Source organism: Drosophila serrata, unplaced genomic scaffold (genome assembly GCF_035046125.1).
Source record: "Drosophila serrata isolate PLE 108 unplaced genomic scaffold, ASM3504612v1 contig_382, whole genome shotgun sequence".
In the NCBI taxonomy this organism is placed as follows: Eukaryota; Metazoa; Arthropoda; class Insecta; order Diptera; family Drosophilidae; genus Drosophila; species Drosophila serrata.
The window spans coordinates 4053005-4077005 of NW_028257280.1; the positions used below are offsets into that span (position 1 = coordinate 4053005).

The 24001-nt window shown below is 39.1% G+C and overlaps 9 protein-coding genes and 1 long non-coding RNA gene across 10 annotated transcripts; 5 read left to right on the forward strand and 5 right to left on the reverse strand.

The window, feature by feature from the left end:
- The first annotated feature begins 583 nt into the window (after positions 1-583).
- On the forward strand, positions 584-2906 carry LOC110186560 (uncharacterized). The gene is made up of 4 exons (XM_020955765.2): positions 584-703; positions 1321-1541; positions 1621-2487; positions 2607-2906. The coding sequence occupies exons 2-4, from the start codon at positions 1328-1330 to the stop codon at positions 2801-2803; spliced, it is 1278 nt and encodes a 425-aa protein (XP_020811424.2). The 5' UTR covers positions 584-703; positions 1321-1327; the 3' UTR covers positions 2804-2906.
- A 692-nt stretch (positions 2907-3598) lies between these two features.
- On the reverse strand, positions 3599-5329 carry LOC110186551 (uncharacterized). The gene is made up of 3 exons (XM_020955756.2): positions 4664-5329; positions 4086-4608; positions 3599-4025 (listed from the first exon to the last, which is right to left on the reverse strand). The coding sequence occupies exons 1-3, from the start codon at positions 5216-5218 to the stop codon at positions 3838-3840; spliced, it is 1266 nt and encodes a 421-aa protein (XP_020811415.2). The 5' UTR covers positions 5219-5329; the 3' UTR covers positions 3599-3837.
- Positions 5330-5599: 270 nt separating this feature from the next.
- LOC110186801 (uncharacterized) lies at positions 5600-7235 on the reverse strand. The gene is made up of 3 exons (XM_086840520.1): positions 6574-7235; positions 5996-6518; positions 5600-5931 (listed from the first exon to the last, which is right to left on the reverse strand). Exons 1-3 carry the CDS (start codon positions 7126-7128, stop codon positions 5747-5749), a joined length of 1263 nt encoding a protein of 420 aa, XP_086696646.1. The 5' UTR covers positions 7129-7235; the 3' UTR covers positions 5600-5746.
- A 1484-nt stretch (positions 7236-8719) lies between these two features.
- LOC110186535 (uncharacterized) lies at positions 8720-10724 on the reverse strand. The gene is made up of 3 exons (XM_086840521.1): positions 9627-10724; positions 9033-9561; positions 8720-8973 (listed from the first exon to the last, which is right to left on the reverse strand). Exons 1-3 carry the CDS (start codon positions 10167-10169, stop codon positions 8789-8791), a joined length of 1257 nt encoding a protein of 418 aa, XP_086696647.1. The 5' UTR covers positions 10170-10724; the 3' UTR covers positions 8720-8788.
- Positions 10725-11731: 1007 nt separating this feature from the next.
- LOC110186667 (uncharacterized) lies at positions 11732-13247 on the reverse strand. The gene is made up of 3 exons (XM_086840523.1): positions 12700-13247; positions 12075-12603; positions 11732-12015 (listed from the first exon to the last, which is right to left on the reverse strand). Exons 1-3 carry the CDS (start codon positions 13240-13242, stop codon positions 11831-11833), a joined length of 1257 nt encoding a protein of 418 aa, XP_086696649.1. The 5' UTR covers positions 13243-13247; the 3' UTR covers positions 11732-11830.
- Positions 13018-16134, forward strand: LOC110186689 (uncharacterized). The gene is made up of 3 exons (XM_086840524.1): positions 13018-13857; positions 14844-15346; positions 15407-16134. Exons 1-3 carry the CDS (start codon positions 13650-13652, stop codon positions 15794-15796), a joined length of 1101 nt encoding a protein of 366 aa, XP_086696650.1. The 5' UTR covers positions 13018-13649; the 3' UTR covers positions 15797-16134.
- A 609-nt stretch (positions 16135-16743) lies between these two features.
- LOC110186660 (uncharacterized) lies at positions 16744-18617 on the forward strand. Its single transcript, XM_020955924.2, has 4 exons — positions 16744-17145; positions 17361-17863; positions 17931-18300; positions 18359-18617. Exons 1-4 carry the CDS (start codon positions 16947-16949, stop codon positions 18568-18570), a joined length of 1284 nt encoding a protein of 427 aa, XP_020811583.2. The 5' UTR covers positions 16744-16946; the 3' UTR covers positions 18571-18617.
- Positions 18618-19848: 1231 nt separating this feature from the next.
- Positions 19849-21791, forward strand: LOC110186691 (uncharacterized). Its single transcript, XM_020955959.2, has 4 exons — positions 19849-20119; positions 20339-20847; positions 20924-21293; positions 21351-21791. The coding sequence occupies exons 1-4, from the start codon at positions 19921-19923 to the stop codon at positions 21557-21559; spliced, it is 1287 nt and encodes a 428-aa protein (XP_020811618.2). The 5' UTR covers positions 19849-19920; the 3' UTR covers positions 21560-21791.
- Positions 21792-21854: 63 nt separating this feature from the next.
- On the forward strand, positions 21855-23498 carry LOC110186304 (uncharacterized). Its single transcript, XM_020955425.2, has 4 exons — positions 21855-22164; positions 22223-22715; positions 22774-23143; positions 23208-23498. The coding sequence occupies exons 2-4, from the start codon at positions 22497-22499 to the stop codon at positions 23414-23416; spliced, it is 798 nt and encodes a 265-aa protein (XP_020811084.2). The 5' UTR covers positions 21855-22164; positions 22223-22496; the 3' UTR covers positions 23417-23498.
- Positions 23138-23978, reverse strand: LOC147642571 (uncharacterized). The gene is made up of 2 exons (XR_015273377.1): positions 23724-23978; positions 23138-23622 (listed from the first exon to the last, which is right to left on the reverse strand). It is a non-coding gene; the product is annotated as an uncharacterized LOC147642571 (long non-coding RNA).
- Positions 23979-24001: the final 23 nt, after the last annotated feature.

Sequence of the window (24001 nt, forward strand, 5' to 3'; positions counted from 1 at the left end):
GGACGCTGCAAATTGGGCTCGACTCAGCTTTTGATGTTTATCATTGCTATATATACTTTATATGGTCGGAAATGACTCCTTTGCTGCATTGAAAACTTCTGTCTATATATCTGCCAATCTGTACTTTGGCAAATCTTTATCTTTAATTGTAAAATAAAAGCAAGTGCACATTTATCATGCCCTAAAATACCTTGGTCGAAATGTAATTACATCTCGCATAATACCCAGGCATCATTTTAGTTGTTATCAATAAAATATCCAAATAACTATTGAGTTATCTTTCTATACTATAAATAATGATAATGAATGAAAATGCCTTCTTCACAAACAATAAACATTTCCCAATATTTTCAATTATTTAATCGAACTTCGAATGTGACACAGAGGTAAGGTCTTTTATGATTATTTGGTGTTTCCAGAGATAAAGGAAACTATTATGCGTTTTCATTGTTAAACTTTGCTCCATTTATTTCCGTTTCTACCCAATAACCCCGCCCCACCGATTTTAATACCGCCTAGACTTAAACCCGTTTACGCTATCAGAGAGCCGCACACAAAACGTTCCACTTGCCTCGCACTCTGCCTTTGGGTATAAAAATGAATGTGATTCCAGCGGAATGCTCAGTATTTGATTGTCGTTAGAAATCGCCGGACACGCCGCAGCAGAGAATCTTTATTTAAATTTGTTATCTTCAAAAAGTCGGTCAGTAATAAATAACAATTGAAGAAGCCTTCCATTTTGTGGGGGCACTCTGAGGAGAAATTTACCTTAAATTGCATGCGGAAATTCGCCATAAATATCGGAATATTTTAAATTCAATTTACTTAATTTACTAATTGCTTAGAATTTAAATCTCAAATTTAAATCAAGTTCCTGTGCAATCAAGTGATGTCAATGAAAGCTATATAAACGTATTATAAAAATTGTGTGAACAAATTCATCTATGAGTTCAAGTTCACGGGTGCTTTGTCAAGATGATGCAGCAAAAAAACAGTTGCAAACTTTAAATTTATATTATTATTTTCAACTTTTATAAGAGACAAAACCTTTCATTATAAACCAAACCTGTTTTTAATTTATACAGCGACATGTTATAAATAATTATAGTGTAAAAGAATGATTAATTATCTGTCTTTTAGATATAGTGTAAAAGAAAGTAAATACCGTTGAATATTTTAGACTTTGTTCCAACGTGTTCGTGCTGACATAACATTGGGTTCTCTCATTTTATATAAAATAGTTTAATTGCTTTGATCTTGGGTCCGTTGATCACTTTCGCTGACAGACAATTAATAGATTTTTTTTTTGTATTGCAGCAGCCTCAGAATGTCGCCGAATAGCAGCTCGGAAAAGGCCGTCAATCCCAATGAATACTTGCACATTCCCAAGTGGGTCAACGAGGACTACTTCCTGCCGATTCTCGAAAAGGATGTTCCGAATTTCGATAAAATCGTCAACTTTGTTCCGATTGCGGCCACAGCACCAGGGGAGAACTACACCTCAATTATGATCAGGATTATTGTGGATATATTGCTGAAAGGTAAATTGATATTCAAATTAATATGAAGATATTCGAATTCTACTTATATTTGTATTTATTTGTACGTATAATTTATTAGATGGCAGCGAAAAGAAAATGTCTTACATTCTCAAGACCATGCTGGAGGCCGACAGTGGAGCGGATGTGGTCGCTGGCATGGGCCTTTTCCCCAAGGAGAAGAAAATGTACGAGGTGCACATACCGCAGTTCGTAAAGCTCTACAAGGAGGCTGGGTTGGACGTTGAGCTGGCACCCAGATGCCTCCACGTGGAGACCACTGCTGAGCTCATTACCCTGGTCTTTGAGGATCTAAGTCGCCAGCATTTTAAGAATGCCGATCGCCTAAAGGGCTTCGATATGGCGCACATGCGAAGAGTTCTCCAGAAACTGGCCGAGTTCCATGCCGCCTCCGCTGTGGTCAGAGAGATCAACGGACCCTTCGACCAAATGTATTCCATGTCCATGTACAACGAACAAAGCCGTGACCTCTTCGAGAAGCTGGGCGAGATGCGCCAGGTGCAGTTCCTCAAGGCGATGGCCGAATGGGGACTGGAGCACGCTGACAAGTACATAGCAAATATGTGGAGTCCGGTGGAGGTGTTCGAGGAAGCCCTAAAAATCAACCAGGTGGACGAGAGCGAGTTTAATGTGCTGAATCACGGCGACTGCTGGTCCAACAACATAATGTTCAACTACAAGGACAACGGCGAGATCGACAGGACCATTTTCGTGGATTTGCAGATCGGCAAGTGGGGCACTCCGGCCCAAGATCTGTGGTACCTGATCACCACCTCCGCCGCTCTGGACATTAAGGTCAAAGAGTTTGACCACTTTATTCAGATCTATCACGAACGCCTGGTCGAGTGCCTGAAGCTCCTGAAGTACTCGAAGCCCATTCCATCCTTGAGGGATATCCACGTCATGATGCTGAAATACGGATTCTATGGTGAGTTTTTATGCCAATTTTTTGAATAAAGAAATTGACCTTTTTCCTTGAGTAATTGATTATTATTATATTATTAAATGAATTTATTGTATATTTATTTATAATTTATTTCGCTTCAGGACCCCTCACCGCCATGGGTGTGATGGTGGCCACCCTGATGCCTACCGACAAGGATGCCAATATGAAAATGATGATGGCCCCAGGACCCGAGGCCGATGCTCTGCGATACAGAACCTTTATTAATCCGTATTATGCCAATGCTATGAAAGTGTTATTGCCGTTTTTCGATAACAAAGGACTTCTAAAGTCCGTGTAGGTTTGGTTCCCGAACCTCCTTAGAATTTAGCCCAATTGTTGTGATATCATATATCATAAGAGCAAGTAAAGAAATACACGTTTTTATTTAATTTAAACAGAAATCTGCAAGTATCTCTTGTATCAATAGGTGGGTTGAACTTTGGACAGACACAGACACAACATTATAGTAGTAAACAATCATGATGACTGGCTGAAATCAAGTAAACGTGCCTTGAAAATTGGGGTTTTTTATTCAGAAAGAAGAGAAAACTTTATATAAGAATAGAGTTTTATTACTGTGCAAAATACGCTATTCCCTCTGAGAGTCTTTTGTGGGCGTAAAATCAGAAACTAGTGACGTAGGTGCCAGCCCCTCTGTGTATTTATCAGCAGTTATCACTTCAATAATTATTAATTAATGTCCACAAATAAAACGTTCACAACGTGCTAATCATGCTTGAGTAAGACAGAATAGAATTTCGAAATGGGGTTCCAGTATTGCTAACTCTTAGAAATACCTTTGACCGCAAAATACTCTCCACACTTGTTGATATCGGTTATTCTTTACCACATGTTACCTTTTCACTATTATTTGTTTACATTTAATCAGTCGAAATCATTCGGAAAGATAATTGTACCCCAAGCAATTTTGGCATTGAGCAAAACAAAAGCTGCGTCATAAATGATTGCTTTAATTGCTTGCGACAGTGGTTTTATAATTAGGAACACGCAAATAATTCTCATTCATCAGACTTCCAGCTCACTGACCATAGTCACATGGAAATTAGCGATTCAAATGAGATACAAATTTAGATTGTTTGCTTTTTTTTTGTGTTTAATTTGTGTTGTTATGAGTTGACCACACACATAATAATACAAATCAAATTGAGCTATCTGATAGACTCTCCTGTGAGTTTTAAATCAAATTTATAGTTTTAGAAACAAATAAATTCGATTTGTAAATGTAAATACAATTTGTAATACATAAAGTATTAGGAAATACTGATTTGTACAAAAATTCTTATATATCTATATATTCAAAATAGCATCTGTTTAAATCTTCACCTGATAGTAGCCCATCTTTTCAAATCGAGCCAGCAATGTTTTCACTTCCTTAACGTATTCTTGAACAAAGTATAATTTCTTTCGCTCTTCCTTACTCTTGAGAATTTCGCCTAAGTCCGTATCCTTATCTCTGAAGGCAGGAATCATGGGCAGGTAGATGGTCATCAGGAAGAACTCTAAAAGAATCAGAATGCATATAGACCGTATTGGTTTAAATATTTAAAGGATGAACTAACCAAAATACGAGGGCTTTTGCAGGCGCTGCCAGAATCCAGTATGGGTGGGCATTTCCCCCTTGTAACCGATTTTCTTAAGAGCATCCTCGAAGACAGAGAAGTAATAGTTCATCATATCTTCCCAATGCTTCCAGCGATACGTGGGCTCCAAGAGCTGATATATGGAGTAAACCATATCCATTGTCAGTGGGAAAAGACTGGTGAATTGGAAGTCCACGAGCAAGCAGTCCTCGAAGGATCCCTTTTGGTACTTAAACATCATGTTGCGGAGGTGGACATCTCCATGGCAGAGCACCCAGTACTGATCATTTCTGGGATTATCCCGAAGCTCCTGCCACTCTTCTTTCAAACCTTGTTGGAAATTTGCCGCGATGCCCTCGAAGTAGGGCTTGTACTTATTAAGTTCGGGCTCCTCGTTCAAAAGTTCCATGAAACAGGAAAATCCGAAATCTAGAAAGGGTTTCTCCATGGAGTTCGGTAACTCGAACAGTCCGTAGTTTAAGCCTTTGAGAAAATCCGGTTTCTGGAAAGATAAGAAGCATTAAATAGAGTAAATGAAATTCCGAATGTTAACTTACCTCTTGCTGCACTTTCAGGCTGGCAGCATGCATCTTGGCGATCTTGAAGTAGGCGCGTTGAATCTCATCCAGGGTGGCTTCGCGATCCTTCAGCATAAAATAGCCGTCCTCCGCAAGATCCCCAAAGACTAGCACCTGGTTTGGCTCCAGGCTGTAGTATAAGCAATCCGCACATAGTTTTGTACGGTCTCCTGCCTGGCGAAGGATTCTTTCAAATTCAGGCAGCACCTCGGAGTACATTCGGACCTCCGTCTTGAAAATGTGGGACGTCCCGATAAAGCTCTTTTTCTCTCCTTCTTCCTCGGGCTCCGTTTTCACTATCAGCGATTTCTCGAAGTCACCTTTTTCTGTGGAGTACTTAACTTTGGCCCGAAACATGAGGCTGGCGCAGTGTTCTCCATTGAGGCAAACCGGTGAGAAGTGAAGTTCGTTCACCTCTAGTTGAGGTGACTTTTCATTGTTCCGCAGAACCTCTGTGATGAAGTTTTTGTTTAGCCATTTCGGTGGCACCAATTCATCGGGATTGAACCGGCTGTTATCTGTGTTATCTGACATTTTGTTGACACACTTTAAACTTTTGTAAACTGTAAACTTTGGTGTTTCCTCTTAGTAAAGTGAACAAACTGAACCAATCTCGCTCCCTGCATTCACTTATATGGACTCCAGAGAGAGTATTTCAATTTGAAATGTAACATGCTTAAGCTTAGCAAAAGCTATGGGTATTTAGATAAAAAAAAAGCTTTTTGCTGTTTGTGAAATTAAAATGCTTTAAAACTTTTTCTCAGTTGTGACAACAATCAACTGAAATTTAAGCGAAAAAAAAACAGCAGTTAATTATTTTGTAGATTCAATTACATTAAATTGGTGCAACATATGAGAAACATTATCCCCAATTTCTTTTTGAATATTTCGTTCATTAATATTTCATACTATAAATAGGAGTGTGGTTTTTTTATATTTAATACTTTATATAGCTTACTCGATCTATATATGTGTATATAAAGGTATGGCTTACAGGAATATCTATGCAGGTATTAAGATTTCAGATCATTATATAATATTGTTTTAAAGAATGTTATCTGTTTAGACATCACTAAAGTATCCGTATAAATCCAATCGAAAGAGTATTTTCTTAACATCCTTGATGTAACCCTCAGAGTAATAGCATTTCCGACGTCTTTCGTCATCTTGCAAAAGTTCACCAAAGTCAACGGAAGTCTCCCTAAGAGCCCACATTAGAGGCAGGAACGTGGTTATGAAGAAGTACTCTGCGGAAGTCAGTCGAATAAGATTATACAATAATAATCTAAAAAATGTAAACATCAAACGAACCATAGTATTTGTGCTGTCTTAAGCGCTCCCAAAGACCATCTTCAGTGGGCATTTCACCCTTGTAACCGATTTCCTCAAGAGTATTACGGAAAACGAAAAAGTAGTAATCAATAAAATCATCCCAAAACTTCCATCGATGCTCTGGCTCCATTAGCATATATATCGAGTAAACCAGATCTGAGGTCAGCGGAAAGAGGTGGCTTATCTGGAAGTCCAGCAGCATGCAGTCCTTAAAGGATCCCTTCTCATACTGGAACATCATGTTGCGTAGGTGGAGGTCACCATGGCAAAGTACCCTGTATTGGTCTACCTCGGGGTTATCTCTTAAGCCTTTCCACTCTCCCTTAAGTCGTTCCAGAAAGTCAGGTTTAATTTGCTCAAAATAGGCTTTGTACTTGATCAGCTCCGGATCATTGGACAGGAGTTCAACGAAATAGGGCATTCCGGTTTTCATAAAGGACTCCTGCATGATTTGCGGTATCTCCAACAGCCCATGGGTATATTCCTTAAGTAGCTCAGGTTTCTAGAAAAAAGAAAAGCAATATAAAAACCAAATAATGTCAACAAGTGTAACTTGCCTCTTCCTGCACTTTCAGACTGGCGGCATGCCACTTGGCCAGTTTGAAGTAGGCGCGATCTACTTCTTCTTTGCTCGCTTCCCGATTTCTCAGCACAAAGAAACCCGTCTCCTTGAGATCCTCAAAGATGAGTATTTTTCGAGGTTCCAGACTGTGATATATGCAATCCGCACAGAGTTTCGTATGTGCTCCTGCCTGGCGGAGGATCCTCTCAAACTCGGGCAGCACCTTGGAGTACATTCCCACCTCGGTTTCAAAGAGCGGAGAACTTCCAATCAAATCCTTCTTGTGACCCTCCTCCTCTGGCATCGTTTTGATGATGAGCGACTTTTCAAAGTCCCCTTTCTCTGTTAAATATTTGGCTTTGGCCCGGAACATGATGCTGGCATAATGCTCTCCCTTGAGGCATGCCGGCGAGAATCTAAGATCGGTTACCTGGAGCTCAGGTGCCTTTTCATGTTTGCTCAAGACATCCGTGATGAAGTTTTTGTCTAACCATCCGGGTGGCACCAACTCATCTTTATTGTACGCAATGTTATCAGCACATTCAGACATTTCGATTACTAATTTGTTGTTCTTCGTTCACCCAAAGAGAGTCAACTGGCCAAAGCTCATTCAATTGCATCAACTAAAAGTGGTTTTCAAGAAGAGAAATTTAGTTCGGAATGCAAAAGATACAAAGAGCTATAGGCGGTGAGATACGTAGAAGCTTTTAGTTAGTTTTCTCTAAGAACGAGAGATAAGAGTCTCCGTAGAATTGCTTGGGTTGCTATAGAAACAATCTGTGGGATTTGTTTGGATTCGGCCGACTACATCATATAGCTGCCATAGGAATGATCGGAAAATTAACAACAAAATTTAAACTTTTACGGTATTTAACATATTTTTATCTAATTTAATTCAAAGCTATCTCTTAGTATTTTAGAATTTCGTTTTAAGTTTTTCAAAAATCGGAATACTATATTATATAACTGCAAGAGAAACGGTTCTTACATGTAGAGGATTAGTAAGTATCTTTCAACAGTAAGAACCTATGACCAGTAAGTAACTATGATCAGTAAGTATCAGTGAGCATTAAGTAACTATGATCAGTGAGTAACTCAGAAAAGTAAGTATATATGACCAGTAATTAACTATGACCAGTAAATATCTGTGACAGGTAAGTATGTATGTTCAGTTACTAACTTCGAACACTAATAAACAATGACTTGCAACTTTTGTAACACAACACATTTCTGAGACATGGCCGGCAGAAGTCATTTCGTTCCGGGGATGTTATAACGAGTTGGGAATCATATGTACACATGCGCAAGATTTGTTTTGGAACAAATTTAAGAGCAAGCTATTTGAATTAAACTATGGAGTTTTCCTTCTATTTAATTTTACTAGCATATAAATCGGATCATGTCAAATCGGTGGACTATATATGTATATACATATATCTATATACATAGCTGCCATAGAAAATGCCATGGAAAATTTTTAGAGACAGAATTATAACCTTTTCATTTTTCAACAGATTTTCATCAAATTTTATGTATAGACATTATATATTGAGCCAGAATTTATTGTAAAATGTATTAAAAATCGGACTACTATATCACATAGCTGCTATACAAACGATCGTTAAAAATAGAGAAAACATATATAATTTATATTTTATTAATTCTTAGTGATCGAATTTCAATCTGCAAGGGTATACAAACCTCGGCCAAAGTTAGCTTCCTTTCTAGTTATTGTAATTTTTATATGACATTTGTTTCTATAAATCAAAGCTTTAAACACTTATAACTAAGTCAAAAATGCATTACTTTCATTTCGGAGAGCTTTCTTTTACTAGTTTTTATAAGGTTAATAAATCTGCAAACCCAATTTAAAATTTAAAAACATAAAACTTTTTTTCAATTTTTCAAAATTGAAACTATGCTGATCAATATATGGATTCACAGGGTCGCAAATGGTTTGTTCACAACCTCACAGACTGAAATTATAATACCATTCTTTGTGCCGATATTTACCTCAATCAAAAAAGAATTAATTTCAATTCCGAAAACTTTCCTATGTTAAGGTTAAAATCTCCTTAAAGAATTTAAAATTTAAAAAATACAATTTTTTGTAAATTTTTGATAATTTTAAAGATGCAACCTTAGAATATATATGATTTATTGAGCAAGAAATAATTCCTTTACAAGCTTCAAATAAATTAGTACATTTCTCATAGATCCTCAAAGTAGCCCGATCGTTCGAATCTCTCCAACATATTTTTGGCATCTTCGAGATATCCTTTTAAATTATAACATTTCCTTCTAGTTTCATCGTTGTAAAGCATTTCCTCAATGTCCAAATTATGCTCTCTGAGACCCACAGAAATGGGAAGGAATGTGCTGACCATAAGGAACTCTAAAAGAAAATTGTTCAGGGTTATTCAATTATAATAATATAGATACTACCCTACTAACCATAATATCTGAACCTCTTTATTTCAGCCCAGAACCCTGAGGGAGTGGGCATTTCTCCCTGATAGCCGATCTTTCTCAGAGTCTCCAGCAGAACTGTGAAGTAGTACTTGAGGAGGTATTCAAGTTCCTCAGCTCGTTGCTCTGGCCCCATCAGCATGTAGATGGAATATATGAGATCCACGGCCATGGAAGTCACATTGCAGCCCTGGTAGTCCAGCAACATGCAATCCTCGAAGCCTCCAGTTTCCTTGTTGTGCTTGAACATCATATTCCGGCTGTGGTAATCCCCATGGCAGAGCACGTAGTATCCGTCTTTCCGGGGATTCTTACGATACTCCTGCATGGTTTCCCGCACTTGATCCTTGAAATGGAGTTTTATCTTCTCAAAGTATGCCTGGAATTTGTTTAGTTCCGGATTGCGTGCCAAAAATTCAATAAAAGGAGTCATGCCGGCGTTTATAATGGGACTGTCCATTAGGCCGGGCATATCACACATGCCGTTCTTAAAGTCCTTCAGATAATCGGGACGCTGAATTAAGAGAATATATATATATCAATAAGAAAGTGTACTAAGAAAGTAAAAGAATCTCTCACCTCGTTAATCATTTTCATGCTAATTGCTTGAATTTTGGCCAGCTTGCCGTAGGCACTACAAATCTCCTCCTGCGTAAGAAAACGACTTCGCACCACAGCGTAACCCATCTCCACGAGATCATCAAAGATGACCACCTGTTTCGGGCTGAGACTGTGGTAGATGCAGTCCACATACAGCCTGGCATCGTCATTCACCTCGCGAAGGATCCGCTCGCACTCCGGCAGGACCCTGGTGTACATGCCAATCTCGGTTATGAACAGTGGAGAATCGCCCAACATGTCCTTCTTGAGACCCTCCGCCTCGGGCATTGTTTTGATGATCAGCGACTTGGTGAACTCACCCTTCTGGGTGGTGTACTTCACGTTGGCCCGGAACATAATGCTGGCATAGTGATCGCCCTTGGGACTGGCCGGAGCGAAGGTCAGGTCAGTTATTTTGAGTTCAGGTGCCTTTTCATGGCCACTCAGTACTTCGGTAACAAAATGACGGTTCAGCCATTCTGGCGGATTCAATTCGTCGGCGTTGAAACTTTCCTCGGCCATATTCTCGCAATTACGTTGAAGGTAAACTAACTTTTATATGGAAGAGCTTCTTCTATTTAAACAATTATGATCAGAGCTTTCTTTGTAATAAGCATTAAATTTGTTGAAATTGTTATCAGTTTATTTTTTCGAGGGCTCCGCACGCAACACCTGACCACAAAAGTTCGATAAGTACTAATATCACATCCGGCTCTCTCGTTTGATTTGATTGTCGTTTCAGCTTGAAAGCTTTACAAATTGATTTGAAACCATAAACCGCTGAGTCAACCTGACAAAAATCTATATTACGGGAAAAAGCTCTCTCTTAGCTTCAAACTACTTTTATCCATACTTTGACAGTGTAAAGAACGTCACTGAATTAGTCGAAAGAGAAACTCTGGAGCGTCAACATCACAAAGATAGCAACATGGCCAACAGCAAAGATAAAATCATTAATCCTAATAAACACTTGGAGATACCCAAGTGGATAAATGGGATATACTTTGAGCAGGTTCTGCAGAAAGATGAGCCAAATTAATAATTTGTTGTTTTTCATTCACCCAAAGAGAGTCAACTGGCCAAAGCTCATTCAATTAAATCAACTTTAAATGGTTTTCAAAAAGAGAAACTGAGTTCGAAATGCTAAAAAAAACAAAGAGATTTGCATGAGTTATTAGTTTGTTTTCTCTAAGAGCGAGAGATAAGAGTCTCCGTAGAATTGCTTGGGTTGCTATAGAAACAATCTTTGGGATTTGTTTGAGTTCGCACGGTAACATCATATACAAGCTGCCATAGAAATGATCGGAAAATTAAAAAATAATATTGCAATTTTACAGGTCTTAACATATTTTTATCTAATTTAATTCAAAGCTATCTTTTAGTATTTTAAAATTTATTTTTTAGTTTAATAAAAATCGGAATACTATATTATATAACTGCAAGAGAAACGGTAGAGGATATTGTATCTCTCAACAGTATGTACCTATGACCAGTAAGTAACTATGATCAGTAAGTATCAACGAATATTAAGTAACTATGATCAGTAAGAATTTGTGGACAGTAAGTATCTATGACCAGAAAGTATCTATGACCAGTAAGAATGTATGATCTGTGACTAATTTTGAACACTAATAAACAATGACTTGCAACTTTTGTAACACAACACATTTCTGAGACTTGGCCGGTAGAAGCCACTTTGTTCCGGGGATGTTAGAAAGAGTTGGGAATCATATGCATCATATGTGCGAGATTTGTTTTGGAACAATTTTAGGAGTAAGCTATTTGAATTAAGCTATGCAGTTATTTTTCTATACACTTTTACCAGTAGCAGTTTTAACAGATTTTTATCAAATTTGAATATTGCCATTATATATTAATCTAGAATTTTGTATTGAATGTTATGAAAATCGGACTACTGACTTTGTTTTCTTCACTGATGCCTAGAACGATTGTCCTGTTGATGCTGATCAAGAATTATATATTGATAAGATCAGAAATAATTTCTTCACAAGCTTCTGACTAATATAATACCATCCTGCAAAGGTATACAAATATTTTACATATTTATTGTAATAGAGAAGTTGTTTTTCTGTTCATAAACACTAATCGCATTTATTTCAAAAAGAGAATTAAATTTCTTGTAAGTTGTTTAAGGTTTATTATAGAACACGTATATATATTTTTCAAAGATCCTCAAAGTAGCCCGATCGTTCAAATCTCTCCAACATCTTTTTGGCATCCTCGAGATATCCTTTAAAATGATAACATTTCCTTCTGGTTTCTTCGTTGTGAAGCATTTCCTCAATGTCAAAATTATACTCTCTGAGACCCACAGAAACGGGAAGGAAAGTGCTGACCATAAGGAACTCTAAAAGCAAATTGTTCAGGGTTATTCAATTATAATAATATAGATACCACCCTACTAACCATAATATCTGAACCTCTTTATTTCAGCCCAGAACCCTGAGAGAGTGGGCATTTCTCCCTGATAGCCAATCTTTCCCAGAGTCTCCAGCAGAACTGTGAAGTAGTACTTGAGGAGGTATTCAAGTTCCTCAGCTCGTTGCTCTGGCCCCATCAGCATGTAGATGGAATATATGAGATCCACGGCCATGGAAGTCACATTGCAGCCCTGGTAGTCCAGCAACATGCAATCCTCGAAGCCTCCAGTTTCCTTGTTGTGCTTGAACATCATATTCCGGCTGTGGTAATCCCCATGGCAGAGCACGTAGTATCCGTCTTTCCGGGGATTCTTACGATACTCCTGCATGGTTTCCCGCACTTGGTCCTTGAAATGGAGTTTTATCTTCTCAAAGTATGCCTGGTATTTGTTCAGTTCCGGATTGCGTGCCAAAAATTCAATAAAAGGAGTCATGCCTGCGCTTATAATGGGACTGTCCATTATGCCGGGCATATCACACATGCCGTTCTTAAAGTCCTTCAGATAATCGGGACGCTGAATTAAGAGAATATATATATATATATATATCAATAAGAAAATGTACTTAGAAAGTAATTAATTTAAATTAAATAATAATAAAGAATCTCTCACCTCGTTAATCATTTTCATGCTAATTGCTTGAATTTTGGCCAGCTTGCCGTAGGCACTACAAATCTCCTCCTGCGTAAGAAAACGACTTCGCACTACAGCGTAACCCATCTCCACGAGATCATCAAAGATGACCACCTGTTTCGGGCTGAGACTGTGGTAGATGCAGTCCACATACAGCCTGGCATCGTCATTCACCTCGCGAAGGATCCGCTCGCACTCCGGCAGGATCCTGGTGTACATGCCAATCTCGGTTATGAACAGTGGAGAATCGACCAACATGTCCTTCTTTAGACCCTCCGCCTCGGGCATTGTTTTGATGATCAGCGACTTGGTGAACTCACCCTTCTGGGTGGTGTACTTCACGTTGGCCCGGAACATAATGCTGGCATAGTGATCGCCCTTGGGACTGGCCGGAGCGAAGGTCAGGTCAGTTATTTTGAGTTCAGGTGCCTTTTCATGGCCACTCAGTACTTCGGTAACAAAATGACGGTTCAGCCATTCTGGCGGATTCAATTCGTCGGCGTTGAAACTTTCCTCGGCCATATTCACGCAATTGCTTTGGAGGTAAACTAAATTCTATATGGAATAGATTCCTCTATTTAAACATTTTTGATTGGAGCTGTCTGTGTAATAAGCATTAAATTTGTTGAAATTATTATCAGTTTATTTTTTCGATGGCTCTACATGCAACACCTGACGAAAAAAGGTTTGATAAGTACTAATAACGCCTCCGCTCTCTCGTTTGATTTGATTGTCGTTTCAGCTTGAAAGCTTTACAAATTAATTTGAACCATAAATGCTGAGTCAATCTGACAACAAACTATTATATTAGGGAAAAAAGCTCTCTCTTAACTTTGAACTACTTTTATCCATATGTAAACCGTGTAACGAACGTCACTGACTCAGTCGAAAGAGAAACTCTGAAGCGTCAACATCACAAAGATAGCAACATGGCCAACAGCAAGGATAATATCATTAATCCTAATGAACACTTGGAGATACCCAAGTGGATAAATGGGATATACTTTGAGCAGGTTCTGCAGAAAGATGAGCCAAATTATGAGAAGATACTAAGCTTCAACCCGGTGGCTGCGATTCCGCCGGGCGAGAACTTCACCTCGATTATGCTGCGAATTCACTTTGATCTTCAAATGAAGGGTAAGAAGAGCGAAGTCTGGAAGATAAAGTGAAATGATATATAATACCTTGGACGTTGATGCACTAAGTTCAGTACATTCAAGTGGCCCGTATGACACCAGGCACGTGCCTGTTAGGGTTAGGTGTTAGTAGGCGCGATGGAAAATATAGGACAGAATACGAGGAAAATTGAACTACCGGCGTGCTGCCAGATTGTTAGCTTGCATGCTTACTAAGTGTGTTAGTATTAAAGATTTTAATTTAGGAAGGGTATCTACGTTAGAGATTAGTGTGTACAAATCATTATAATTTGCACATAGCACTCTAAAAGGTTCATGCAGTTCAAAGGAGGTTCTACAGTGGCGCAACACTAATGGGATATAGGATCTAGTAGTTCTACATGGTACATGGAAATTAAGCTGACTCAACAAGTCAGCACTTTCCACATCACCATGTATAAGGTTAAAAATAAAGGTTATCCCTAGCATCGTTCTACGATTGGCTAAGGACGGCAAGTTTATTAATAGGAGTCTACTAGAGTAGGAAGGTAATCTTTGGTTTGCATCCCAATTTAAACCGCGTAGAGCGAAAAGTAAAAAGTTCTTTTGAACCGACTCAATGCGTTTACTATGGACGCCGTACTGAGGGCTCCAAACGCAGCATCCATATTCTAGGATAGGACGAACTAAGGAAGTATATAAGGATTTAGTAACATAGGGGTCATTGAATTCCTTCGACCACCGTTTAATAAATCCAAGCACACCCCTGGCTCTATTCACCATAGACGAAATATGATCAATAAAGTCAAGTTTAGGGTCCAAGCGGACGCCCAAATCGTCAACAGAATTAATTCTTTCCAAAGAGCAGCAGTTCAGCGTGTAAGTAGCAAGCTTAGGAACGACACGTGAGAATGTCATTAGCTTGCATTTCGAGTCATTTAAGTTTAATAAGTTTACACGGCACCAAGTTTACCTCTTGTTATTTTAATGATTTTACTATCTTTGCAGATGGCACTACCAAGCACAAGACGTATATATTCAAAACCATGCTGGCTGAGGAGCGCGGCGGCAAGGATATCCGTGAGGGTGGCATCTTTGATAAGGAGCTGATGATGTACCAGACCTACCTTCCCGCCTTCGAGGAGCTTTACCGTGCAGCTGGAGAACAGATTCAGCTGGCGCCCAAGTGTCTGCATACAGATCAGCGCGAGAACGGCATTCACTTTGTGTTCGAGGACCTGGGAGTGAAGCATTTCCAAAATGTTGATCGCATTCAGGGTCTGGACCTCATCCACATGAAGAGATCTCTACAAAAACTGGCTGAATTCCATGCGGCAGCTGCAGTTTATGCTGAGAAAAATGGATCCTATCCCGATCATTTCGAGGAAGGATTCATTGCGAAGGACAAAGTTGAGCTTCATGAACAGGGATTTCATGTTAAGGCCAGGTCTTATCACAAGGCCATGGCGGGATGGGGCTTAGAGGACCAGGAAAAGTACATCAAGAGTTTTGTGAGTAAGCCCTATAAATATTTTGGTCTATCTATTATCAAGGATTGAGTATTTCCTTAGCCCACGGCACAGCAGTATGTAAAAATGTGTGAAAGCAATTTGACTGCAGATCCCAAGGCCTTTAACACGCTTACCCATGGCGACTTTTGGTCCAGTAATCTTATGTGCAACTATCTGGCCAATGGCAATATTGATGAGGTTATCATGGTGGACTTTCAGATATGCAAATGGGGCAGTCCTGCCCAGGATCTACTTTTCTTCATCACCCTCTCGGCGGCTAGGGATATAAAGCTAAAGCAGTTTGACAATTTTGTAAGGATTTATTGGGAGCGACTGGTAGAGTGCCTGAAGCTCTTGAAATACGAGCAGCCCCTTCCCAAATTGCGAGACATTCAGACGTCCTTGTATCAGGAGAACAACACTATCTATGGTAAGATTAAACTTCTATAAGAATTTCTTGGAATATATATTATCTTATACTTTTTAGCCTTCATTGCCATCTTCAATCACTTGCCTGTAATCCAATTCCCCTCGGACAAGGAGTCCAACTTGCATTCCCTTATGAGGGACGATGAAGAAGGTGACAGGTTTCGCCTGCGTTTGTTTACAAATCCTTCGTTTTGCAATCTTATGAGGGAAATATATCCCTTTTTCTACAATCGCGGAATCTTTAACTTTAATGACTACAAATAACTTATGAATCTCTGATATAAGGAAATAAAACTCAATTTTGGAATGTATAAAAACCTTGTATAAATAAACAATTCCAACAATTAAAAAAAAGCAAACTTAGGAATTTCTTAATCGCTTTCTAATGAACCCTTTTCAGTGATTCATCTCCCTCAACAAACTAATCACACTTTTGGCTGACGTCATCAGCCAAGTCAAGTCCAAACCATCACCATGACTTGCGTTTTGAGATATGAAAACAAACTAAACAAATGCCCCGGAAAATAATTACTATCATTAACGATCGTCGTAGTGTTCATGAATGTGCAGAAAGTTCTCTAACGAGCACTATATATATTATTCGCATGCGTGTTTCGAATTAATTATATATAGTATTCATTTTTCTAAGCACGCTCTCTCCTGTAGCAACCAAGTTCAGATTATAATTGAAATATTTCTTGTGAAATAACACAAATAAAACGATTGTTATTCATATCAAAATTGATACACTTGCTACAGTTTATAGTATATCGCAAACAAATACTGATTAATCAGCATTGAAAAGGCGCGTGGGGTAACGCCAAGCCTTCTGTCAATTGCTGATTATTGATTGTCAAGGTCATACACATATTGTGTTTCTAGTCAATGAATACTCTTTCGACAAACCAGTAAGTAAATGTAAAACAAAAGAAATTTTTATTTAGAAACAAATGACATCCTTAATGCAGACTCGTGATGATATAAAAACTTTATAATAATTAGCAAGCTCGATAAGATTGAGCTATTATAACGATAATTATATAGACAAACCGAGTGAAATCGGTGATGATAAGAAACCCCAATAAAAGCAAAAGCTCCCCCGAACATTTGTAAAAATAAAGTCAGTTCTGGACTAACAGGTGCCGGGAGAGGTTGTGGTCAAAACGAAACTATGACTGATGAGATTGTGAATCCCAACGAGAATCTGATCATTCCCGATTGGATCAACGAGAAGTATTTCGAGAAGGTTTTGGCCCAAGACGAACCGGATCATGTGAAGGTCCTTAAGTTCACACCAGTGGCTGCGATTCCACCGGGTGAGAACTTCACCTCGACCATGCTCAGGATCTACTTCAAATTGGAAATGAAGGGTGAGTTAAAGATAAGCATATGTGAATTTGTTGCACAATTATTGATAAAGAAGGGGAAATATTGCGATTATTAGTTATAAAAATAAATGAATTCGAGTAACTATAAAATATATCAGTATTTGACATAACTAATTTAAACTAAATGTATTGAATTCCATACAGAACCAATTAAAAGCAAATTTTTATCTTACTAATCCTTATTTAACCATTCCCAGATGGCTCTGTCAAAACCAAAACGTACATCTTTAAGACAATGCTCCCGGAAGAGCGTGGAGGCAATGACATCACCGACTTCGGGCTTTTCCCCAAAGAGGCCAAGATGTACGAGACATATCTTCCAGCCTTCGAAGCACTTTACAAGGATGCCGGATGGAATATACAATTAGCGCCGAAATGTCTCCACACCGAGGAGCGAGACGGAGACATCTACTTCATCTTTGAGGATCTGAAAGTAAAGCAGTTCAAGAATGTGGATCGTACAAAGGGCCTGGACATGGAGCACATGACGAGGGCACTTCAGAAATTAGCTGAGTATCATGCAGCCAGTTCGGTGTACGAGGAGCAGAATGGCCCCTATCCCAAGGAATTTCTGGAAGGATTTGTCACCCGTGATGTTAAAAAGTTTCACGTAGATGGATTTAATCTCAAGGAGAAGTCTTTTAAGAAAGCCATGCTTACCTGGGGCATGGAGGATGCTGATAAATACGTGAAAACCTTTGTAAGCACTAAAGACTTAAGACCTTGAACTCCATACGCAACTAAGCCGGTGTCCTTATTTGTTATAGCCAACCACGGAACAGTATTGGGCCCAATGTCTGAGTACCCTGGACTTGGACCCCAATGAGTTCAATGTCCTCAATCATGGAGACTTCTGGTCGAGCAACCTGATGAGCAACTATCTTCCCGATGGCAGCCTGGACAAACTCATTCTTATCGACTTCCAGATAACTATGTGGGGCAGTCCGGCTAAGGATCTGCTCTTCTTTATCATCCTGTCGGCTGCCACGGACATACGCCTAAAGGAGTTCGACAACTTTGTCAGGATCTACTGGGACCGCCTAGTCGAATGCCTTAAAGTGCTGAAGTTCAAGAAGCCTTTGCCCCAGCTCAGGGATTTACAGAGTTCCATGTACAAGAAGACCCACTCATTCTACGGTATATTCTGGTTTTCAAAATATATTTATATATCTTTTAAACAAATATTCTCCTGCAGCTTTCTTCGGTCTCATGAATCATCTGCCCATTATCCTGTTTCCCACTGACAAGGACAGCAACTTGCACAACTTGTCTGCGGAAACAGAGGAAGGCGAAAGCCTTCGACTGCGGATGCTTTCCAATCCCGCCTTTGGTAGCGTAATGAAAGACCTGTATCCCTTCCTCTACAATAAGGGTATCCTGAACTATGAAGATTACGATGTGTTATAATTATTAAGTTTATAACTGGCAATAAATCGTAGACAAGTATCACGCAATGAAGTTTTTTATTTAGTGTCACACAGAAGTGACTCAAGTGATTTTAAGTGTTATCTGGACAAGTCATGGGTTTTAATTATTAAGATAAATATCAAATACATTTTCTTCCGCAATTAAACTCTAGGACTTCGTTATCACCGTTTCTATAATTTTTTGTTAGATAAAGTTTGTAAGGCATTCGAAAATTAACAAGAAAGGAAGCTAACTTCGGCACGCCGAAGTTTATATACCCTTGCAGATAGAACTTCTATGAATAAAAAACCATACAATATAAATGATATATATTTGTGTTAAAAAACAATGAAGTAATACCTGCTTTCATTGTATTCACCTATACATATTATATTTGCAGTTTTACATTCAAAGATTTGCATTTTTCCTCTACATCAAGCGATCGTTTGTATGGCACCTATATGATATAATAGTCCGATTTTCATGAAATTTGACACAAAATTTAAGACTAATATAAAATGCCTATACCTAAAATTTGATGAAAATCAGTTGAAAACTAAAAAGGTTATAAATCTAATTGTATTCATTTCTCGATCGTTCCTATGGGAGCTATATGATATAGTAGTCCGATTTTCATAAAATTTTATGCAAAAAGTATAGTAAAATGGCTATATCTCAAATTTGATCCAATTCTATTGAAAACTGAAAAAGTTAAAAATTTTTTTGTAAAAATTTTCCGATCATTCCTATGGCAGCTATATGATATAGTCGTCCGATCCGGCCCGTTCCGACATATATACGAGTGAGAGTATATAGAAGGCTAACTACAAAGTTTCATTCAGATAGCTTCAAAACTGAGAGACTAGTTTGCGTAGAAACGGACAGACGGACAGACGGACAGAAGGACAGACGGACAGACGGACAGACGGACAGACGGACAGACGGACATGGCTAGATCGACTCGGCTGTTGATCCTGATCAAGAATATATATACTTTATATAGTCGGAGGTGCCTCCTTCACTGCGTTGCAAACTTCTGACTGAAATTATAATACCCTGCAAGGGTATAAAAACTGGAATTTATTAAGACCCAAACCTACATATTATAAAAATTCATTTAAATTATATACAAGTATTATAGTTTAAGCATGATTGGCATAATTTCATTGCTAATAACATAAGAGACAAGCTGAACCACTTTAAAATATTTTCATCCCATAATGAAATTCGCTTTTGATAACAAACACCGATGGGCCCTATAAAACCTGAGTGAACACTTGTAAACAATTTAGTTGTGGACTAACAGGTGAAGTGAGAGGTTCTGTTCGAAGAAAATTCTAAAAAGAAAATATGGATGACAAGATTGTAAATCCCAACGAGAATTTGATCATTCCCGATTGGATAAATGAGAAGTACTTCGAGAAGGTGCTGGCCCAGGACGAACCGGATCATGTGAAGGTCCTTAAATTCACACCAGTGGCTGCGATTGCACCAGGCGAAAACTTCACCTCGACCATGCTTAGGATCTACATCAAATTGGAAATGAAGGGTGAGATGAAGATAAGCCAATCTAAATTGGTTGCATAACTATTGCTTAAGAACGGAAAAGAATGTGGTTTTTCGATTCATGAATACATAACTACTTCAAACTATTTGGAAATTAATAAAGCCAAACGAAAGCAAATGTTTTGTTTATATTAAAGCTAATCTCAGGCTAATTTTAAATCATTCTTTACTTGTAAACTGATTTTAACATAACCTTCTCCAGATGGCTCTGTCAAAACCAAAACGTACGTCTTTAAGACAATGCTTCCGCAAGAGCGTGGAGGCAGTGACATCAACGACTTCGGGCTTTTCCCCAAAGAGGCCAAGATGTACGAGACATATCTGCCAGCCTTTGAAGAACTTTACAAGGATATCGGATGGAATATACAGTTGGCGCCGAAATGCCTCCACACCGAGGAGCGTGATGGGGACATCCACTTCATCTTTGAGGATCTGTGCGTGAAAAGATTCCAAAACATGGACCGGACCAAAGGCATGGACATGAAGCACATGACGAAGTCGCTGCACAAACTGGCCGAGTATCATGCTGCCAGTGCAGTGTATGAGGAACAGCATGGTCCTTATCCCAAGGATTTCTTTGAGGGTTTCGTCACGCGTAAGCCAGAAGTTAAGAGATTCCACATAGATTTATTCCGTCTTAAGGCGACGTCCTTCAAGAAAGCCATGCTTACATGGGGTATGAAGGACGCCGAGAAATATGTCAAAGCATTTGTAAGTTTAACTCGTGAACACTTCTGCAAACAAATCAATTCTCATAAGGATTATTCTATGCAATTATTATCCTCAGCCGACACAAGAACAATATTGGGCTCAGTGCTTAAGCACCTTAGACTTGGATCCCAGTGAATTCAATGTTCTCAACCATGGCGACTTCTGGTCGAGCAACATGATGAGCAGATATCTCCCTGATGGCAGCCTGGACAAGCTCATTCTCATCGACTTCCAACTCACCACGTGGGGCAGTCCCGCTCTGGACCTGCTCTTCTTCCTCATCCTGTCGCCCACTAATGACTTACGCATAAAGGAGTTCGACAACTTTGTCAGGATCTATTGGGATCGCCTGATCGAATGCCTCAAAGTGTTGAAGTTCAAAAAACCTTTGCCCCAGCTCAGGGATATTCACAGATCGATGTACAAGAAGAACCATTCATTCTTCGGTAAGTTATCAAGTAATATATTGTTAAATATTCACTAATTAATATGAATTCCCGCAGCTTTCTTCAGCCTCATGAATCATCTGCTCATAATTCTGTTTCCCACCGATAAGGACAGTAGTCTGCACAACGTGACCGCGGAAACCAAGGAGGGGGAAAACATTCGACTAAGAATGGTCAGCAACCCTGCAGTAGGAAGTGTCATGAAGGATCTCTATCCCTTCCTTTACAATCGCGGAATTTTGAACTATGAAGACTATGAAGTGTGATATTTATTTGTATGATACCTAGCAACAACTTGTAAAAACTGTTTACGAAATCAGGCTTATCTTATCATCACGAATTTACGTTTCGAGACAAGTTGATTAAACTTGAGAAGGTTATATTACCTTAATAGGGGGTAATTCTTACCAAATGTAGAGACTTGAAATAGGCGTAAGAAAAGAATAAAATAAGCTTATGCAACTAATTAAATAAAATAAACTAATAGCATAATCCTGATATTATAAATCTTTAAAGATACTTGGCTAAGTGGTTACTCCTATTTACTACACATAAGTAATACTCTTATGCTGACTGTGGAATTCGGCATATAAAAATCTCTGGATATGTTATCTCTCTTTACCACAAAGTCAACTTGTTCACTGAGTTTGTGCTCAGTTTAATATAATGTCGCGTGCCGAGAAGATCGAGAATCCCAATGAGAGCCTTGTTGTTCCGAAATGGTTAAACGAGTCTAAATTAAAGCCTTTACTGGCTAAGGATGAACCCGAGTATGCCAGGATTCTCAAGTTTACTCCAGTGGCTGCCGTTCCCCCAGGTGGTAATTTCACCTCTGTCATGCTGAGAGTTTACTTGGATCTGGAAATGAAGGGTAATCAAGAGCAACTAGTTCAAAAAGTAGAAAAATTATAAAAGATATATTTCACCAGATGGAACTCATAAAAGAAAATCATATGTGTTGAAGACCGCTTTGGATTTTGACAAGGGCGGCAAGGGAATGAATGAGTTTCGGTATTTCCACAAGGAACAGCAGATGTACTCAACTTATTTGCCCAAGTTCGAGGAACTCTATCGGCCGGTCATCCCGTCCAGCTGAATCCAAAGTGCCTGGAAATCGGAGAGGAGGAAGGCAATCTCTACTTTATCTTCGAGGATCTGTCAACGCAGGGCTACCAGGGTGTGGATCGTACGAAAGGCATTGATATGGAGCACATGCGACTGTCCCTTAGGAAACTGGCTGAACTCCATGCCGCCAGTGTGGTCTACAAGGATCGTAACGGGCCATATTCCGTGGACTTTGAGCATGGATTTGCCAAGAAGGACAACATTAAGCACAGCATGCGAGGCTTCAGTGTCAAGGCTCCAGATTTTAAGGCAGCAATAAGGACTTGGGGCATGGATGAGAGATATCTCAAGAATTTCGTATGTCTTCCGTATTCTTAAAAACCTTGGGACTCGTTGTAATTCGTTTCTCTTTCAGCCAACTCCCGAGCAGTATGCCCAACTTTGTTTAGAATCTCTTAACGTTGATCCCAAGGACTTTAATGTCCTGACACATGGTGACTTTTCAGCCTCAAATATCCTTTACAAATACGGCGAAAGAGGTGATCTACAGGAAGCCTGTCTTCTGGACTTTCAGATATGCAAATGGGGAAGTCCTGCCCAGGATCTGCTGATGATGAGTACCATCTCAGCAGAGAAGGGATTGCGCATCAAGGAGTTTGACAACATTGTGAGGATATACTGGCAATATCTTATCGAGTGCTTGGATATACTTAAGTATGAGCAGCCGTATCCACAACTGAGGGATCTGCAGTCCTCTCTGTACAAGAAGAATAACACGCTTTATGGTGAGTTCTATATTAAATTAATTTAACTTTTAATTTACTTAAATTCACTTTTAAATCCCGGCAGCCTTCTTTTGCGTGATGAATCACCTAACCTCCCACTTACTGCCCACCAGCCGGGAGAGCAACCTGCATACCATCATGTCCAATGACGAGGTGGGTCGTAGTCTCCGTACCCGGATGTACACCAATCCCGCATACGTGGAGGTCATCAGGGAGCTCTATCCCTTCTACTGCAACCGCGGCCTCTTCAACTTCGAAGACTACGATGTCTAGCAAGCAATGGCTATCGTCGCCAGTTCATTCATCTCCAAGTGCAGCTCGCACTCGAGGCGATTAAATAAATTGTGTGCGAATATTGATTCTGGTTTTTTCGAGTTCTCCACGGCGAATGTCGCACTGCAATTGAAAGCGGAAGGCCTTGGAATAGTTTTTTGAGCTGGTCTTTGAGTTAGAGATTCTAGAGAACGATCTGAAATGACCTAGGGGGTGTATATTTATTATAATATTATGATAACAATCGAGATAACTATAATCAGATCCCCAATGTAATTAGGTTGCACTATGTCTTTTTGTCACGTACCTGCTTATCTTTATCAACAAACTGATACAACAGATAACAGATAAAACACATATAAATTTCAGAATTTAAAGAATTTGACACCCCGTCATTTAACACAATTTTTGAATATAAATCAATTTTATCTTTATCGAAGTTAATAACAGAAAATGCTATAGCGAATATATTTTTAGCAATTTGACTCTGATAGACTTTCTAGTAAACAAAATAAAGAATATCAGAGAGCTTTTCTCTCCCCCTGCTGAGTGCTCCGGTACTGAGGTGCTTCAGAGCGAGCATTC

Bases quoted from the DNA above. Each gene is read 5' to 3' on its own strand.
- LOC110186560 (XM_020955765.2), top strand. From the start codon at position 1,328: ATGTCGCCGAATAGCAGCTCGGAAAAGGCCGTCAATCCCAATGAATAC. The intron at 1,542-1,620 runs GTAAATTGATAT...ATAATTTATTAG, and splicing joins TGTGGATATATTGCTGAAAG to ATGGCAGCGAAAAGAAAATG. The intron at 2,488-2,606 runs GTGAGTTTTTAT...ATTTCGCTTCAG, and splicing joins GCTGAAATACGGATTCTATG to GACCCCTCACCGCCATGGGT.
- LOC110186551 (XM_020955756.2), bottom strand. From the start codon at position 5,218: ATGTCAGATAACACAGATAACAGCCGGTTCAATCCCGATGAATTGGTG. The intron at 4,609-4,663 runs GTAAGTTAACAT...TTATCTTTCCAG, and splicing joins GCCTGAAAGTGCAGCAAGAG to AAACCGGATTTTCTCAAAGG. The intron at 4,026-4,085 runs GTTAGTTCATCC...TGATTCTTTTAG, and splicing joins GCAAAAGCCCTCGTATTTTG to AGTTCTTCCTGATGACCATC.
- LOC110186801 (XM_086840520.1), bottom strand. From the start codon at position 7,128: ATGTCTGAATGTGCTGATAACATTGCGTACAATAAAGATGAGTTGGTG. The intron at 6,519-6,573 runs GCAAGTTACACT...TCTTTTTTCTAG, and splicing joins GTCTGAAAGTGCAGGAAGAG to AAACCTGAGCTACTTAAGGA. The intron at 5,932-5,995 runs GTTCGTTTGATG...TGACTTCCGCAG, and splicing joins AAGACAGCACAAATACTATG to AGTACTTCTTCATAACCACG.
- LOC110186535 (XM_086840521.1), bottom strand. From the start codon at position 10,169: ATGGCCGAGGAAAGTTTCAACGCCGACGAATTGAATCCGCCAGAATGG. The intron at 9,562-9,626 runs GTGAGAGATTCT...CTCTTAATTCAG, and splicing joins GCATGAAAATGATTAACGAG to CGTCCCGATTATCTGAAGGA. The intron at 8,974-9,032 runs GTTAGTAGGGTA...ATTTTCTTTTAG, and splicing joins AAAGAGGTTCAGATATTATG to AGTTCCTTATGGTCAGCACA.
- LOC110186667 (XM_086840523.1), bottom strand. From the start codon at position 13,242: ATGGCCGAGGAAAGTTTCAACGCCGACGAATTGAATCCGCCAGAATGG. The intron at 12,604-12,699 runs GTGAGAGATTCT...CTCTTAATTCAG, and splicing joins GCATGAAAATGATTAACGAG to CGTCCCGATTATCTGAAGGA. The intron at 12,016-12,074 runs GTTAGTAGGGTG...ATTTGCTTTTAG, and splicing joins AAAGAGGTTCAGATATTATG to AGTTCCTTATGGTCAGCACT.
- LOC110186689 (XM_086840524.1), top strand. From the start codon at position 13,650: ATGGCCAACAGCAAGGATAATATCATTAATCCTAATGAACACTTGGAG. The intron at 13,858-14,843 runs GTAAGAAGAGCG...CTATCTTTGCAG, and splicing joins CTTTGATCTTCAAATGAAGG to ATGGCACTACCAAGCACAAG. The intron at 15,347-15,406 runs GTGAGTAAGCCC...GTATTTCCTTAG, and splicing joins AAAAGTACATCAAGAGTTTT to CCCACGGCACAGCAGTATGT.
- LOC110186660 (XM_020955924.2), top strand. From the start codon at position 16,947: ATGACTGATGAGATTGTGAATCCCAACGAGAATCTGATCATTCCCGAT. The intron at 17,146-17,360 runs GTGAGTTAAAGA...AACCATTCCCAG, and splicing joins CTTCAAATTGGAAATGAAGG to ATGGCTCTGTCAAAACCAAA. The intron at 17,864-17,930 runs GTAAGCACTAAA...TATTTGTTATAG, and splicing joins ATAAATACGTGAAAACCTTT to CCAACCACGGAACAGTATTG.
- LOC110186691 (XM_020955959.2), top strand. From the start codon at position 19,921: ATGGATGACAAGATTGTAAATCCCAACGAGAATTTGATCATTCCCGAT. The intron at 20,120-20,338 runs GTGAGATGAAGA...AACCTTCTCCAG, and splicing joins CATCAAATTGGAAATGAAGG to ATGGCTCTGTCAAAACCAAA. The intron at 21,294-21,350 runs GTAAGTTATCAA...GAATTCCCGCAG, and splicing joins GAAGAACCATTCATTCTTCG to CTTTCTTCAGCCTCATGAAT.
- LOC110186304 (XM_020955425.2), top strand. From the start codon at position 22,497: ATGGAGCACATGCGACTGTCCCTTAGGAAACTGGCTGAACTCCATGCC. The intron at 22,716-22,773 runs GTATGTCTTCCG...TTTCTCTTTCAG, and splicing joins AGAGATATCTCAAGAATTTC to CCAACTCCCGAGCAGTATGC. The intron at 23,144-23,207 runs GTGAGTTCTATA...AAATCCCGGCAG, and splicing joins GAAGAATAACACGCTTTATG to CCTTCTTTTGCGTGATGAAT.